This window comes from Phyllobates terribilis, unplaced genomic scaffold, assembly GCF_046119375.1.
Source record: "Phyllobates terribilis strain yellow unplaced genomic scaffold, ASM4611937v1 Scaffold_11__3_contigs__length_659146591, whole genome shotgun sequence".
NCBI classification, from domain to species: Eukaryota; Metazoa; Chordata; class Amphibia; order Anura; family Dendrobatidae; genus Phyllobates; species Phyllobates terribilis.
In genome coordinates this window covers 440,885,598-440,903,830 of record NW_027362771.1, presented here as the reverse complement: position 1 = coordinate 440,903,830, position 18,233 = coordinate 440,885,598, and the positions used below count along the sequence as shown (strand labels likewise).

General features: G+C 43.8%; 1 protein-coding gene across 1 annotated transcript in view; it reads right to left on the bottom strand.

Annotated features, from left to right (window-relative positions):
- The window catches only part of TICRR (TOPBP1 interacting checkpoint and replication regulator), a 72,552-nt gene that overhangs the window by 12,971 nt on the left and 41,348 nt on the right, over positions 1-18,233 (bottom strand). Inside the window, exons 14-19 of the mRNA XM_073653261.1 lie at positions 12,460-12,541; positions 11,053-11,193; positions 8,753-8,843; positions 4,189-4,250; positions 3,773-3,907; positions 3,556-3,686 (exon numbers count right to left, since the gene is read on the bottom strand). Coding sequence (XP_073509362.1) covers positions 3,556-3,686; positions 3,773-3,907; positions 4,189-4,250; positions 8,753-8,843; positions 11,053-11,193; positions 12,460-12,541 — 642 coding nt within the window. The remainder of the gene's footprint in view (positions 1-3,555; positions 3,687-3,772; positions 3,908-4,188; positions 4,251-8,752; positions 8,844-11,052; positions 11,194-12,459; positions 12,542-18,233) is intronic.

Sequence of the window (18,233 nt, the reverse complement as noted above, 5' to 3'; positions counted from 1 at the left end):
AATTAGCTGTGTTTTATGGTTGATATTTTAGCAAACTCATTAAATAAGGATTTTTTACTCACTGTACAATCCCTTTCTCAATCTTCATTGGGGACACAGTAACTGTGGGATAGCCTGCTGCCACCTGGAGGCGGACACCATTAATCCAGCTAATCCCGGACCTCTGCCGGGATGACCCTAAGGCATCAGAGACTAGCTCTGAGAGACAGGTAGAGCTGTACAGCTTCGGGCTACATCCACCTATGTGAGAACCTCTCAGACACTAAGTACCTAAAGAAGGGAGAATAATCTACTTAAAGTGAAAAAGTGGAGAGCTCCGCTAAGGCGAAAGGAGGGAGCCCAACGCCTGAATGCTCTGTCATAAAGGAGGAAAAAAAAACAACAAAAAAACCCTCACAAACGGGGAGATCTGTCTGATCAGTGCAAAAGGGGGAGGACCGAAGGAGAGATGGACCCCTAGAGGTTTCCCGGTTCCTAGGGAATAATATGCTGGCCGAGAGTTTTCACTGCAGGCATTTCAGACCTCTGGCCTATAAGATTATATTCTGCTGGGCCAGGGTAGCCCAGGCAGGAAATTTGCTTTTTGGAGTCTGCCGTAAATCAATCTAGACCTGCAAGTAGTAAAAAAAAATATTGCCCTACGAGTGCTGCCCATAGGTTCTCACCTATGAAACAGGTGCTAAATTAATTGGTAGAAAAGCGACCTTTTAGGGCCCTTATTCCTTAAACCTAGTCAGACAACCCTAATCTGAAAGGACAGGACCCTTCCAAATTGCAGACTCGACAGTGCGCTCGTAAAGTAAATGACCAAAAAGAAATTCGGTATTAGAGGACAACCCTGGGAAAGGTCTGTCTGGATAATATGGGAGATGTCTGAGGGCATCTACCAAGATGAACAGGAGTTCTGTAATCAAACTAGAGAATCCTAAGCAAACGGGCATTCAAAATACTCAGTCCAAGCTGGGAAAGGAGAATCCTGCCCTAATAAGGAAAGACCAAGATTCCTCTGGGAAGAGCCCAGATGTCTACCTTAACCTGTCACTTCTGGGGGAAGCTTTATTGTAGGTGGTAGGCTACTTGGAAGACCTTTAAGAGGCCTAAGATCTCCACGCACCCTGGAGGTGCAGAAAAAGTATTTAGAAGTCGATCATTTGGAGGACCTGCCTCAACCCCCAAATGAGGGGAACTTGAGCAGCGCTCCCACAGGACGTGAAAAGATGAAAGCACTGCTAGACTCTGCAACCCAGACCTCAAGGACTGTAGGTGGAAAGAACTATAATAAGGTGGAGACCTAGACAGCATAAAATATGAAACCAAGCACTTAGTCGCCTCAAAAGGAAGGACTCAATAGCCACTCAATACCTCTAAAAAGTACCACCCTACTCAGAAAGCATCCGTCCTGTGGTATCCTGATCAATGGTCTCCGCCTGAAGACGACTAGATCAGTGTAAGTTACCTGCACCCCACACTGCCCAAGAAAAAAATAAAAATTTTCTAGATAGGTCAGTAACCCCTGCCTGTAAAATTAGAGGCAATGGTCCTTCCAAAGGCTGGAATAATCAATTAAAAGGGAACACTGAAGGTGTGACTCATTAAGGGAAGAGATCAGAGTACGGACTGATCTATTACGATACTTACTGCGAGGGCTCTCGCTTAGTTGAACCGGGCAAGGTAAGTGAAAAGAGCAACTGCTGGTTGCTTCCATGCCATGCAGCTCGTTTGGACAAGAAGACACTGGTTAAAGGTCAGACTCAGCGAGCTGACAAGGCTACGGTCTATTTAGGAGTTGCATGCGTTAAGAACAACACTGTGCAGGCGGTGCCAGAAGAAGTGTAAATCGATATGGAATGAACCTCTGAAAAACCTGCGCTTACTGAAAGGGCAACCAGTGCAGTCTGGTGAACCCAATCCAAGCCTGTTTGGACAGCCTGAGCCCTAGGCCATGCTGGTGCTGTCCCGCTAGTGGACGCGACACTGGGTTGTGGCCTTAGTACCAAGTGTCGTAACAACAGGGTGTAGGATGCAGAAAACCTAAAGGCAGGACCTATGCAGGGGGAGAGGCACCTCCTCATACCCAGATCACATGGGTCCCCTGATCAGCAATCAGCAGAGGAGGAAGAATGTACCAGCAGTGCGATATGCTAAGGTGTAGTTAGAAGGAATCCCGGCCTTGCAAGAGATGTAAGCATATTATGGCAGGCTGGATAGCTAAGTGTGCGGTCTTTGAACTCCGACCTTATGAGGGCCAGAGAAAACACAGGGACTACAAAAAAAAAAAACAACTGGTGATAGAAGGGAGCCGCTGGGACTCTGCAAGCATCAAGTCCCCCAACAACAAAAAGCCTACCTGACAGGGTCGCTAAGGTTTGAGAACACAGTGAGGAACCAACAGGATTGTGATCGAGGGCGCTGAGACAAGCTGGAGCAAGAATATAGAGAAAGCAGAGGAGAGATGGAAAAAGAACTACCCTGGGTGAATACCCAGGGAAAATGGCGCTGCTCCCATCACGGGTCCACGCTGGCATGTGGGTCAATTGCCTGTTCTGATTGGACAGAGGGCGGGCGCATGATGAACCCATTGATTGGCCAGCGGGAGAGACCAACCAGCTGCACTGATTTGGCCAGGGATATGTGCACACTGACCATATTGATTTGCCGGCAGAAGACCTCCCACAAACTGATTAACCAGTGAGCGAGGCCCACGTATACATTGATTGGTTAGAGGTGCGAGAATACTTAACGAACGGATCATAAATAGTAATATAGTGTGCGAATAGCGCAGGGCTACACCCGAGTCTGATGTCGCCCATACTACACGTGATTTTAGCATACACAGTCTGAGATTGCACACCAAATGTTACAAATGCACCACCACCATATACAGGAGCTCTATCTCTACCCCAACAGCCACATGCACACTTAACAGTAAAGGAGCCCCTCCTGGACTCCTACACCCCCCACCAACCCAAGGGCCAAACCCCAAAGATTGGAGAAAGTAGAGGAGGGTGGAGGAGGGAACGGACACAAAAAACACAATGGGAAGTGCGCAGGGGTAAAACAGGGTTAACATAGGACTCAAGACGCCGCAAAAGGAGACGCTACCATGCCGAGCAACGACCACTGGAAAGCCAGCGCAATGCTTAACTAATCTATCTTGAAGAAGCGTGATCCTGTAAGCTAGAAGTTGGGCATTCCAGACTCCATCTTCTGCTCCATGCAAACGTGCGCCAAGGTAGGCAGGAGACCACAAGGCTAAAAGACCACAGTCCCGATACCTGATTCCCGACTGCGTCAAGGTATATTGGTCTAGCTGTACAGGAGAGAGGATACTGATAGAACAATACAGCCTGTACTCTCTGCCGCTACTTGGGTGAAACAGAATGTACAATTACACCCAGAGGAGCCTGGTGCTAGCAGGCAAGGTATAGTCTGCCAGCGAGGAGCCAATTTTCAATTAGTTACATTAATAGTGTCAGCCTATGGGTATCCCCCACGGTTACTGTGTTCTCCAATAAGACAAATGAGAAACAGTATTTATCATTAAAAAAACGCTACCTCATTGCTACTAGGAACTGTTTCAGCCAACAGTTTTCTTCTTGCTCGACGTGTTGGCGGATTAGTGAGCCCATAAACTTCTCCAAAAAGCAAACGTTTAGGGGTTTTAGACTCCGGCTGAGTTGCACTGCCTAAAAATAAAATGTTGCAACAATAGACTTGGTGCATTTCATCAAACACACACACCACACAACCCAAAAGTGTCCACCATTCTGACCTCCACTGTGCGTTTGCTGGGTGGTAGAGTGGACTCTCTCCAGATTACGGGATTTGGGCTGTGATGCGTAGAAAGACGAGTTTCTTCTGGTTAATGTCAGCTGCTTAATACGAGGGCTTCTCCGTACTTCAAGCTCTGAATATAGTAAGTTAATATAATTAGTAAAGTTTATACATATTTTTTTTTCTGTTTAGTATTCTCATTTACCATTTTAAAAAAGAAGCACAGTGCAAAAGTCACAAATTGAAAATTATATAATAAATCTGCTACTGGGGTTCACTAGTTTACATAATCAATAGATTTAGATATTTGCTCCAAATCAGTTCTCAAAGTACAAGAAACAATGACTCGTCCCTTGTGTGTAATAAGCCACACCGGTATTGCGGTACTGAGGATGGTGGCAGAAGAATACTTACCTTTTAAATCCTTTAGCGGAGATTCTTCAACAATACTAACATTTGATGGAGATTCACGGCATCTGAAAAGCAAGGCACAATATTCTTCAATAAATGTGAAACTTTGGGTCAAAACAAGAAATTGATATTAACTATTTGATTCCTACTTTGCATCTAAAACAACCTCCACTCTTCTGGGAAGGCTTTCTAGAAGAGTTTGGAGTGAGTCTCTGGATTTTTCACTCATTCATCCAGAACAGCATTTGTGGGTCAGACACTGATGTTAATTTAAATGTGAGGGTTTGGATCACAAACTCTGTTCTAGTTCATCCCAAAAGTGTCTGATGGGTTTAAGGTTAGGGCTCTAAGTTTGGTGAGGAAGAACTTGAGTGTCCGCACAAGAGCAACCATGTCTTTGTAAAACTTGCTTTGTACACTGGGGGTATAGGTATGCAGGAACTGAAAAAGGTGTTCCCTAAACTTTGGGTTATTCCCACAATTGCATTCATTTTCACAAAGTAAGATAAATACATACTCCTCATTTAAGGGGTTGTCCTGGCATAGGTATCTGACCACCTCTACAGGATAGATCACTAAAAGCAGATCAGTGGAGGTCTGGCACTTCCACAGAAGGGGCTGGAAGTAGGACTACCACCGATCTGCTACTGATCACCTATCCTGGAGCTAAATAATCAAATATTTATGACCAGGCAACCTCTTTAATATGCAGCCCAATAATGTTTCTTTCTTGTACCGTTGACTTTTCTCATCTCTGTGCATACAGCTTCACAAAGCTGAATAGGTTGATCCTATTCTTATCGACAAACTACATTTTCCCAGCAGCACTAGCTTTTTAGAGCTGTAGACCCCTCCCTCTTATGTGTTCCTGACTAGCCCCACCTTTGAGATTACATTTAGATTAATGTAATGATTTCACCTTATTCTTCTGTGCACTGTCTGCTGCTGTACAGTACCCTGCCTGATTTCATTATCTGCCATCTACCTGAATATAACTGCAGTGACGTTTTACATCATTGTTTGCTGGTTTATAGCACAGCTCAACTCTCCTGCACTACTCCACAACAGTGCTTGTTGTGACAGTGAAGAATTATGTTTGTTGCCTACTGTTGACAAATCAGTGATGTAAAACTGCAAATATTTTTTATTAATGCATATGGCAGAGTATAATCTTCTCAGCTGCATCAACAGAGCAGCATTTGGAGCTTCATATCATTAATCTCTCAGCAGCAGGCAATAAACAGTATAACTACTTTCAGCTCCCTCTATACCAGGGCTGTGGAGTTGGTAAGCCAAACACCCAAACTCCTCAATTTACCTGACTTCCGACTCCATGACACTGACTCTACAGCACTGCCTCATTACTGAGCATGTACATAAAGTACAGCACAGATTCATCTCAACTGAAAACCTAGATCCTTAGAACAGGAACAGACATTTATGGGACATTTCATAACATACCCGAATTCTTATGAAAAAATTAACAGCACATAATGCATTAAAGTACTGTAATCAATTTATTATATATTTTAGTTGGTCATTTTATACTGACTCCACCAAAATAGAGACAGACTCAGACTCCACGGCCCTGCCCTTTCCACAATCCCATACTGCAGTATCTCTCTCCTCTCAGCCCCTTATGTACACAGCCCAATTCTGGAGTAACTTTCAGCCCCTTTTATATACATCACTAGCCGGCAATACATCACACCTGTCAGCCACTATACACAGCCTACAGTCCAAAAGTGAAAAGAGCGGCACTTCCACAGCTAAAACAAAAGCACTATTTTATTTCTTTATACCATGAAACCAGACATGAAATAAAAAAATAAATGTTTAATCATAGCAATGCTATGATAAAGTGCGTCAAGGAAGCTGGGTATCATGGTATAAAGAAATAAAATAGTGCTTTTATTTTACAAGTGGAAGAGCCGCTCTTTTCACTTTCCATTGTTGCGGAGCCACACTAGCTAGAATCACGTTAATCACCGGTTTTACTCCCATGGATTTCCAACTCAAAGCACGTGGTAAGCTCGGATTCCTTTTTCTACACAGCCTACAATTCATCGCTCCTTAGTTACCAACACACACCACTGATTTCTGGTATGAGCTCTGCACTGAAAGGCCATGTGCCCACGTAGCGTTTTTGCGGTGTTTTTACATCTGTGAAAAGGCCGCGAAAACACTTATAAAACAGTCTGCCATGCAAAGCAATGTGAATTCGGATGTGCTGTGCACATGATGGCGCTAATTTGCGTGCCGAATTCGAATTGCGTTGCAAAACGCAGCATGACCATTTCTACCACGATTACGCTGCAAATTCGCGGCCATTGAGGAACATTTAAACACAGCAAACTCGCAGGTATATGTGGATTTGCTGCGTTTCAATTAAATTCAATAGCCGTGAATTTTCAGCGTAATCGCGGTGCGTGTTGTACCCGGGATGAAGAGGAGACTACAACTCCTCTTCATCCCGGCTACCACGCGGTGAAAAAAAGAAATAAAGTTAAAAATAAACAAAACCTGTATATTCACCTCTCCGGCGGCCACCGGTCTGCTCCCAGCCACGTCCTCTCTCCTCAGCGTCCCGCGGTTTACTGTCAGGACCTGCGGTGACGTCATTTAGTCACCTGATGGTCACGCGACCGCCGCCAGGGAGGCAAAAACGCTCTGCATCAAATCTGCTACGTGGGCACATAGCCTAAAGGAGGCTCTGCCCCTTTCAGTGACCTTAGTTCTAGGCACATCCCAGAAAAGCGCTAGGCTGGAACACAGGCTGCACACAATTGACTAAGTAGCGGAAGTCCAGCAGGACGATCCCAAAGGCAACTGTAGGGCAAATGGAGCCTGGAGGGGGATCATTTGGTGCAAAATGGGGCAATTTAAAATAAAGATATACTGGCACAATTGAGTAAATGTGTGTGTGCATTATTACAAGACCACACTGATTTTGGAAATAACCCTTTAACCCCTTAGTGACCCCCAATAAGTCTTTTTACTGACCTGCGATATAAGAGACTAACATTCCCAAACAGGTGGCAATCCTGTAACTATCACCAGTACACTACAGCTGACAACTTGCTGCATCAGCCATGATCAGTGTTGGCACCGACCATGGCCATTTAACCCCTTAGATACTGCTGTCAATGGTGACTACAGAATCAAAATAATTAATAGAGTGTGGGGGCTTCCTCGTTAACCCAATTGGCACCCTGAGATCTTATTCATGTGGTCCTGATCTTTGCCATGGCAGGTACCGGCCAAATAACGGACTTAGAGTCTGCCGGCTATAGCGGCCTGTTCAGAAGTTATCAAGATTTAGGTGGCAAAAATAAATTCTCACTCCTGTCATGCATTAATTCCTGAAAAGCACTTAAAGGGTTAATGAACTACCTGAAAGCAGCTTTGAATAAGTTGAGGGGTGCGGTTTTTAAAATGGCATCACTTTTGGGTGGTTTCCAATATATAGGACCCGCAAAGTCATGTCAATACTTAACAGGTTAGGCTATAAATATAAGCCTTAGTGCCCACGATGCAGAAATGAAGCAGAAATTTCCCTGAGCATTTCTGCATCTCCTTGGCAGAAAAACGCATGCGGTTTTTGACGCGTATTTGCATGCGTTTTTCCAATGCATTGTATAGGCAAATACGCATGCAGAAACGCACAAGAATTGGTCATGTCCGCATTTTTTATGCGAGTAAAATCTGCGCTGAAAAAATACAGACCATGTGCACTGAACTTGCAGAATGCCATAGGAAGTCATGGGATAAGGTACGCAATAAGTTTCTGCAGCGTTTACGCGCTGCAAATACGCACCAAAAACGCATCGTGGGCACACAGCGTAAGTTTTGTACATTTCCTTGAAAAAAAGTATGAAAAATTACTGCTACATTTTTTAACCTTATAAAATGTTAAAATAAAACAAGTTTTTACAAATGATGCTGATGTAAGACAGACATGAGGGAAATGTTATGTATTGATATTGCTGTGTGACATGACTATCTGGATTAAAGGGATTATCATTGAAAGTTTGACATTTTTTAAATTTTGTCAAATTCTTGATTTTTCTATGAATAAACGCAAAACATATCCACCTAAATTTACCATTATTATAAGTAATTATTAAGTATAACGTGTCACAAAAAACATTCTCAAAATCACTGGGATATGTTGAAGCATTTCAGAGTTATTACCACAAAGTGACACTGGTAAGATTTAAAAAAACCAAAAACAAAACTGGTCCAGTCACTAAGGGGTTAAAATTTCTCTTCAATGGGACAAAGAGGCCTAGGCCAATATAGCATAACCCCTCCTCCCCTAATTTTTAGAGTTTGCACAATGCAGTCAGCCAAGTAATTTTCTATTGGCATTCACTAAACCCAGACTTGCCAGACTGCCAGAGAGAGATGCACGAGTCAAAACACCACAAACGCGTTTCTACTAAACCAGAGTCCAGTGGCGGCATGGGTTACACCATACTAACCAATGCTTAAAAATACTTATTGATGAAAACAAGAAATAGAAAACAAAGGTTGGAGAAAGAAACATGTACCATCCAACACTCACCGGCCTTTAATCTGCCTGTAAAGAAGTCGGTTGGACATTTGCTTGTGTGAAGGTGTTTCTGTCACTTTCTTTGTCAGTAGCTTATAATGATCTAGTAAAAGGGAAAGCGGGTATTGCATGGTTATGGAATCTGCTTATTGCTAAGTGGGGAACAAAAAAACAAAACTAAGATAAATTGAAGTAGTTGTGCAGATTAGGGGAAACAGCCTGTTACTTCTAGAGACAGGACCACATCTGTCCGTGAGTTCTGTTGGGTATTACTGCTCAGCTCCAATGAAATGAACGCTGACTTTTGGACATTTGTGATGCAGTTTTGGGAAGAAAGAGGCCATGTTATTCCAACCCTGGACAACTCCTTTCTCTAAAGAACTCATAAGAAAAAGAATCTTTCCACATTTGCATCATGGCTTCCATTTCTAACAGAAGCTGCAAAGCTGTCCTGGACCCGTCTTGGTAGACCCACACTTGTAGACAAGAAAAGTGATGCATACTGCACAATTCTTGCCGTTTAATGTCAGAATTGCTGTTGTGCTCTTTAACCCCTTCACGACATGCTCTGCATATGAACGATGCAAGTCAGTGGCTCACAGGGTGAGCACGCCCCATACCCGGCAGGTCATGGCTGTGTGTTACAGCCAGGAATTGCCTTTAACAGTAAAATAAAGATAACAAAAAATATTTGTGGCTTCGCAGAGTTCAGAAAAGTCTGATCTAATCTAAAAATAATTAAACGAACGCCAAAATTATGTTTTTTGGTCGCTCCAATTCCATAAAAAATGCTGTAACAAGCGATAAAAATGTCACATCTACTCCAAAAATGGTATCACTAAAAATTGTCTCGCCAAGCAAAATAAAAAAAGCTGTCACAGAACCAAAAACGTTATGGGTCTATGAAAAGGCGACAATCCAAACTTTTTTTTTTACATACAAACTTCTGATTTTTTTTAACACTGAAATAATAAAACTAAACATGTTTGGTATAGATGTAATTGTACGGATGAGGAGAATTATATATTCAATTTTGTGAGGTTATTTTTACCACAAAACGTATAAACATTCCCCACAATTTCGCTCCACTTGGATTGTTTTTCCCGTTTTCCAGAACACTATGTGGGAAAATGAATGTCATTCAAAAGTACAACTAGTCTCTAAAAAAAAAAAAAAAAAAAAGCCTTCATGCGATTATGTGGACAGAAAAATAAAAGAGTTATGGCTATGGGAAGAAACAAAGGAAAAAAGGATACACAAAAATGGAAATTGACTGTCGTTATGGGGTTAAACAGCCTCTGATAGCAGTGTAAACAGAGCCCACTAAGCTTTGCCATCACATTGTAACTACCGTATATTTGATACTACATTTTTACTTATACTTGAAACTTTTTTTCCCCCCCAATTGTCATTTTATACAGATGAATACAGCAACAGCCTATACTCACCAAAGGTGCCATTCTAGCGATGTCTGAGCCCGGACTCCCAGGGCTCACGTGACGTTCTTATGCCACAAGAGCATTGCAGCCAATAAGAGGATGCTTCACGCATGTCCGTCAGGAGTAACTGACATTTGGCGGAAGACAGAAAGCAGCAGAAGCCCTCAGTACTTCTGGGTGTCTGTTACATAGGAAGAAGGTGCGAGTGACGCGGCTGCTGATTGGCTGCAGGGCTCAAATGGCAAAAGAATGTCACGTGAACCCAGAGATCGCTGAAGAAGTGCCGGCATCAGAGGAGAGTTTAGACTATTCTTTTACACAGGAAATAAAGCAATTGAGGAGTTGTGTCAGTGGTGGACAACCCTTTTATCCAGTATCAGGATTTTTTATGCAGTACACTGTTCACGTAAATAACCGTTGTGGGCTAGATTGAGAAAATGAGAAAGCTCAGGCGAGCCTTTGGACCACGTTTTGGCAGCATGCATTCCTATCACCATCCCAGTAAGGCCATGTATATACACTGAGAAATCTTACAGGACTAATTTGGCTAATGCATGTATGGATGCAAACAATCTTTAGGCAAAAACTATTTCAGCAGCAGATTATAAAAGTCCACAGCGTATTTTCCATGTAAACATACCCTTAATGTGCGGTCAGATACGACAATACAGGAATGTACTAAAAAGGGCCACTAATTACCAGTGGGCCAAGATCATTTCTATGTTATAGTAAGTTCTCATGATCGTCTTAATGACGGCAAAGGGGGATATAATTTATTTTAAGAAAAACCTGTTACAGAACAGAAAAAGTATTGTATTTTTTAGACAGACACGCAGGTAACAGAAATAACACAAATATCTTGTAAAAAGTCACCTTTTGTGCCATCATGACTTTTGCTTCGCTCATGCTTCATACCCTCCACTGCAGATACAGACTGACTTCGTGGCATCTTACCGCCTCTCCTTGTGGAACAGCGACTCTCTTGAACAAATAAATTTCTTCTTGCTTTTGTGGCTAAAACAGTTAAAAAAATAATTGCCCATATAAACTTGTGTATGTATATAAATATAGTCACACATATATACCTACCACTACAACTATAATATATATTACACGTTTGCTTTTTTGTGTATTGGAACACAAAAAAAGAAGGGTAATTGAACATAATTTTACACAAAACACCAAAAATGGCCAGGACAAAATTGTTGGCACCATTCTAAAATTGTGAGTAAACAACTTTGTTTAAAGCATGTGATGTTAGTTTAAACTCACCTGTGGCAAGTAACAGGTGTGGGCAAAATGAAAACCTGACAGCTGAAGCCAGATAAAAAGCAGATAAGTTGACTCAATCTTTGCATTGTGTGTCTGTGTGGGCCATGCTAAGCATGGAGAACAGAAAGAAGAGCACTGTCTGGGGACTTGAGAACCAAAATTGTTGAAAAATATCAACACTCAAGGTTACAAGTCCATCTCCAGAGAGTTTGTCCACAGTGCACAACGTAATCAAGAAGTTTACAACCCATGGCACTGTAGCTAATCTCTCTGGACTTGGATGGCAGAGAAAAACTGATGAAAGGTTGCAACGCAGGATGGTGGCTAAGCAGCCCCAATCAAGTTCCAAAGATAGTCAAGCTGTCCTGCAGCTCAGGGTGCATCAGTGTCAGAGCAAACTATGCGTTGACATTTGAAAGAAATGTTATGGCAGGAGACCCAGGAGGACCCCACTGCTAACACAGAAACAAAAAAGCTAGACTGCAGTTTGCCAAAATGTATGAGTGTAAAACAAAATTCTTCTGGGAAAGCGTTTTGTGGATAGAGGAGTCCAAGACAGAGCTTTTTGGTCAAACACATCATTCTGTTACCTTTGTAGGCCTCATTCCCTTTTTTGGTAAAAAAACACAGTACCTACAGCCAAGTATTGTGGAGGTTCAAAGATGTTTTGGGTTTGTGATGTTTCCTCTGGCACTGGGTGCCTTGACTGTGTGCAAGGCATCATGAAACCTGAAGATTACCAAAGGATTATGAGTCGCAATGTGGTGCCAGTGTCAAAAAGCTGGGTTTGTGTTTAAGGTCATGGGTCTTTCAGCAGGACAAGTGGCCAGCATTTTCTGGAATAATTTCAACGGTGCCAACACTTTTGGCCATGACAGTTTCTATATTTTGCAAATAGTTTGGAGCTTGCCGACTAGTACTTTATGTAAGTTTACTTTTGTTTTAAAGAATTCAACTACAGACATTCTTATTACTTTAGTGGATTAAATTTTAAGTGTGACTCCTTACCTTCACCATCTTTTTGGTTTTGTGCTGGTAAAGGCAACTTTAATTTTTCAACCAATACCACGAGATTAGTGTTTGAGCTCTCCTAAAACAAAAAGCAGCATTCTTTACAAAATTGATATATTATAGACATCACACTTTGATACAGACTGCTACAAGCCCAAATGAGCCACTAGGGAGGGATGCATTAAAAAATAAAATTTTTACTCCGAAAGCAGCAAATGCTTTTATATAGGTCTTGATGTGAAACACGTAGTTACTTACCGGTAACGGGATTTCTCAGAGCCCATGACGGCATCACGGAGAGAGGGGATCCGCCCTTCAAGGACAGGAAACCTAGAGATAAAAAGGGCGGCACCTCTCTCCCACATCAGTTGTTTACAGAGCACAGAGAGGACCCCCAGGTTAGTAACACAAATTTTAACATTTTTAAGGAGCTTACCAGACACACCCTGTGACTAAACATGGGTAATAAATAAATGTGCACACCCATGCGTGAAGGGAGGGAATGTACGGGTGCCGTCATGGTCTCAGAGAAATCCCGTTACCGGTAAGTAACTATGTCTTTCTCCATCCCCCATGACGGCACCACGGAGAGAATTGCAGAGAAGTGTTGTTTAGGGAGGGACCACCGCTTCCAGAACCCTTCTACCAAAGGTAAGGTCCGAAGAAGAGGTTAGATCCAGCCGGTAGTGCTTAAAGAATGTAGAAGGGGAAGACCAGGTTGCAGCTCTACATATCCGTTCAATTGAAGCACCGGCTTTCTCCGCCCAGGAGGCTGCCACTGCCCTAGTCGAGTGAGCCTTTAAATCCTCCGGGGCGGTGTCCCGCTTGATGACTATGCCAGGGAGATGGCGTCCCTTATCCACCTTGCCAGTGTGCCCTTGGAAGCTTTCTGTCCCTTCCGAGGTCCCAGGAAGCACACAAAGAGACCTGTCCTTCCTATACTCCCGTGTGGCCTCTAAGTACTGGATAATGCACCTTCTGACGTCTAAGGTATGTAGGTCTTCTTCCCCCGTTTTTAGGATTTGAGCAAAAGGAAGGGAGGGTGACCTCCTGCGATCTGTGGAAGTGTGATCCCACCTTAGGAAGGTATGCTGGGTCAGTCCTAAGTGTCACCCTGTCCTCTAGAATTTGCGTAAAGGGGGGCCCTGCTGATAAGGCTTGTATGTCGATAACTCTACGTGCCGATGTGAGGGCTACTAGGAGAGACGTCTTAAGAGATAGGACTTTTAGAGATGCATTCGCTAAAGGTTCAAAGGGATGTTTGGTTAGGGCTGAAAGAACTAAATTCAAGTCCCAAGGAGTATTCCAGGAGGGGATGGGCCTAGACCTGTGTGATGCCTTGATGAACCTAGAAATCCACCTATTTCTGGCCAGGTCGCAGTTGTATAGGGCTCCTAGTGCCGCAACCTGAACCTTTAGAGTGCTTGTGGGCAGACCCCGCTCCAACCCCTTTTGCAGGAACTCTAAGATGGAAGTGTGGTGCCCCTGAGGGTTCGGTCGCCACAGAGGTACTGCATCTCAACCAGAGGTGTGGTGTCTCGCTCTCAGGTAGGGAAGGAGTACAGCTCGGGACCCTAATGCCTGCATCCAACGCGTACCCGCAGTGGGGGTGGGGCGAGATTGCTCCTAGGGGAGAGCACAGTCCCGGGTCCCTAGCTGGGGGGCAGGAACTATGTAGTGGGTGTGGGTGGAGGAAGTAGCTTAGGGGAGCACATGAGAGGAAGGTATAAAAAGGAGGAGCCATCTTAGAAAGTTCAGTCAGCCAGTCTGAGGAGAGAGTAAGAATGAACAGTCCCTTTGGAAGTGCATTGAGGTGAAGGGTACATTGCTGGAAAAGGAAGAGAAAAAAAAAAAAAAAAAAATCTTTAAATCTCTTAGTTTGCGAGTGTGAACGAGCTGCGTGTGTCCGGAGCATAAGTGCGAACGAAAGTAAGTGTGTGACTTGTTTTTCAGTGACTTTGGATTCAGGGAGTTTGGAAGGGAGGACTTAGGACTGAATTGCTGACTGTATTTCATTCTTTCTTTACTTTTTACTTAATTAATCCACCTGACCTACTTATCTGATTCCCCCGTCCATACTTGATACTTAACGGATCCCCCGCCGATATCTAATTGATACACTTGCACATCCCTAATTGATCCCCGTCCATACACCTATATATAAATAATTGTGTTTTGTACTTGTGTATATATATATATATACTGACTGTATCCCCATATTTAGAATGACGTCCATTTTGGCCGGAGCCGTGCAGTGTACATCTTGCGCAATGTATGCATTCAGTGAGCAACCGCTCGAGGATCCATACTGCTGCGAGAGATGTGAGCATATCGTGCACTTGGAAGCCCAAATTCTGGATCTAAGTGCTCAGATAGCGGTACTGAGGAGCATCGACAACATGGAACGGAGTTTGCTGCTCACCGAGCAGACACTCAATGGGTCAATACTGGGGGTGGAGCATAGAGGGGAAGTGCAGGCTGAACAGGCAGGGAGCTGGATAACAGTTAGGAGGGATAGAGGGAAGAAGTATAGGAAGGCTGGTTCAGAACCGGCATTATTGGAGCACGACAGATCCTCTGACCGCCGGGGGAGTGTATGCTCCAGTAATGAGGGGGAGGGGGGAAGTGTAGGGCAGGCAAGACAGGTTCTGGTAGTGGGTGACTATTATTAGGGGGACAGACAGGGCAATCTGTCACAAAGACCGGGATCGCCGAACGGTGTGCTGCCTCCCTGGCGCTCGAGTCCGGCACATCGCGGATCGGGTTGACAGGTTACTGGGTGGGGCTGGCGAAGACCCAGCGGTCATGGTCCACATCGGCACCAATGACAAAGTGAGTGGTAGATGGAGGGTCCTTAAAAATGATTTCAGGGACCTAGGTAGGAAGCTTAGGGCAAGGACCTCCAAGGTAGTTTTCTCAGAAATACTACCAATCCCGCGAGCCACACAGGAGCGCCAACGGGAAGTTAGGGAGGTGAATAAGTGGCTAAAGAGTTGGTGCAAGGCAGAAGGGTTTGGGTTCATGGAGAACTGGGCCGACTTCGCGGTCGGCTACAGGCTCTACCGTAGGGACGGGCTGCACCTCAATGGGGAGGGTGCAGCGGTGCTGGGGAAGAAGATGGCTAATAGGTTGGAGGAGTTTTTAAACTAGAGACGGGGGGAAGGGGGGGGAACCAAGGAAATAGGTGGGATGTGAGGCAAGCAAGGGGGAAGGGGAGAAGTGAATATAATGAGGGTGGAGAGGGGGGTGGGGATAGTACAGTTAGATCGTTAGAGAAGAATAGGATGCTAAATAACCCCAAAGTTTTATCTTGCATGCTGACCAACGCAAGAAGCCTGACCAATAAGGCGGATGAGCTGCAGGCGCTTATATCGGAGGAGAGATATGACATCGTAGGTATAACAGAGACTTGGCTAGACGATAGCTACGACTGGGCGGTAAATTTATTAGATTATAGTTTATTTAGAAGGGACCGGAAACAGGGGAAAGGCGGAGGAGTCTGCTTATATGTAAAGTCATGTCTAAAACCCAGACTAAGGGAAGATATAGGAGAGGGAGAAGAGGGGGTCGAGTCCATGTGGGTAGAGATAGAGGGAACTAAAAATAATAATAAAATATTACTGGGGGTCTGCTATAAGCCACCAAATATAACAGAGGAGAATGAGAATATGCTATTAGGACAAATAGACAAAGTAGCAAAACATAATGAAGTGATTGTAATGGGGGATTTCAACTACCCGGATATTGACTGGGAAACAGAAACCTGTAGATCTCAGAAAGGAAAAAGGTTCTTGACAAATATTAAGGATAATTATCTCTCCCAACTAGTGCAGGAACCAACGAGAGGGAAGGCCGTGTTGGACTTAATATTGACTAATAGGCCTGATAGAATAACTGAGGCACAGATAGGGGGGCACCTAGGTAATAGCGACCATAATATTATCGACTTCATAATGCCCTTCAGTAGGGTTATCAATAAGGGAACAACAAAAACATTAAACTTTAGGAGGGCGAAGTTTGATCAGCTGAAAGAAAGCCTTCAACTTATTGACTGGGACAAAGTTCTTAATCAAAGGAATACGAATAGTAAATGGGAAACCTTCAAAAGAATTCTGAATACTCAGTGCGAGAGATATATACCGTATGGGAATAAAAGGGCCAGAAATAAGAGGAAACCAATATGGTTGAACAAGAACGTAAAAGGGGCGTTAAATAGCAAAAAAGAGGCATTCAAGAGATTAAAACAGGAAAACAGTAAGGAGGCACTAATGTGTTACAAGGAAAAAACGAGAACCTGTAAAAAACAAATAAAAATAGCGAAGGAGGAAACAGAGAGACGTATTGCTAGGGAAAGTAGATCAAATCCCAAACTGTTCTTTACGTATATAAATAGTAAAAGGATTAAATCGGATAATATTGGACCGATAAAAAGTGAGGAAGGCAAAATCATAGAGAAAGATGAGGATAAAGCTAATCTATTAAATAATTTTTTTTCGACAACTTTCACAAAGGAAACAGGAGAAATGAGAAGTGACAAGCTTAATCCTCCACTAAGTATGACAAATCTAACCCAAGCTGGGGTACAGAAACGCCTTAGTAACATTAAAATAAACAAATCACCAGGACCTGATGGCATACACCCACGGGTACTAAGGGAACTAAGTAATGTGATAGACAGACTGTTATATCTTATATTTAAGGACTCTGTTGAGACTGGGTCTGTGCCACTTGATTGGCGACAGGCGAATGTAGTGCCAATATTCAAAAAGGGAGCGAAAAGTAACACCGGAAACTATCGGCCGGTGAGTCTGACGTCCGTTGTGGGCAAAATTTTTGAAAGCTTCATTAGGCTGAGTTCACACGATGCGTATTTCATGCGTTTCCGCGGCGTTTTTGCAGTTGCGGAAACGCATGAAAAACGCATGGTAGAAGGGAAGCAATGTTCCCCAATGGAAATCCGCATGTGCTGTGCCCATGATGCAGATTTTTCCGCAGCGTTAACGCTGCGGTCAAAAATCCGCAGCATGTCAATTAATTTTGCGGAAACGCGGCGATTTCGCCGCCATTGACTTGCATTAGAACGCGCCAATTCCGCAAGACTGCATCTGTACTTGCGTAATTGGTGCGTTCTAATGTGCGGATGGTACCCGGGTGTAGAGGAGAGGAGAGTCTCATCCACACCCAGGTACCATTAAAAAAGCTGTAAAAGAAGAATAAAATAAAAAATAAATGTATACTTACCTTCTGTCGGCCCGCGCAGCGCTCCCGCTTGGTTCCCGGCACTTGCAGTGAGTTGTAGGACCTGCGGTGACGTCAGAGTCATGTGACGGGTCACGTGACGCTGACGTCGGCAGGTCTTTCAATTCAAAGTTGCCGGCGAGGGAGAACAGATTGAGCAGGACAGCGCGGGCCATCGGAGGTAAGTATATACACTCTCTCGGTTCACACTGTATAAATCCATGCTGTTTGCATGGATTTATATAGTGTGACCTAGTTATCAAGCACTTTCCAGGTGATGCTAACATCGCCTGGAAAGCGCTTGTCAATCTGCATGCGGAAACGCATGTGAATCTGCATGTGGATCCGCATGTATTCTGCAGGAAAAACGCATGCACAATCTGCATGCGTTTTTTCTGCCAGGGAGATGCAGAAATGATGCAGAAATTTTCTGCTTCATTTCTGCATCGTGTGCACATACCCTTAAAGAGGCAATTACGGAGCATCTTGATGCTAATAATCTTTTAATCCCGAACCAACATGGATTCATGAAG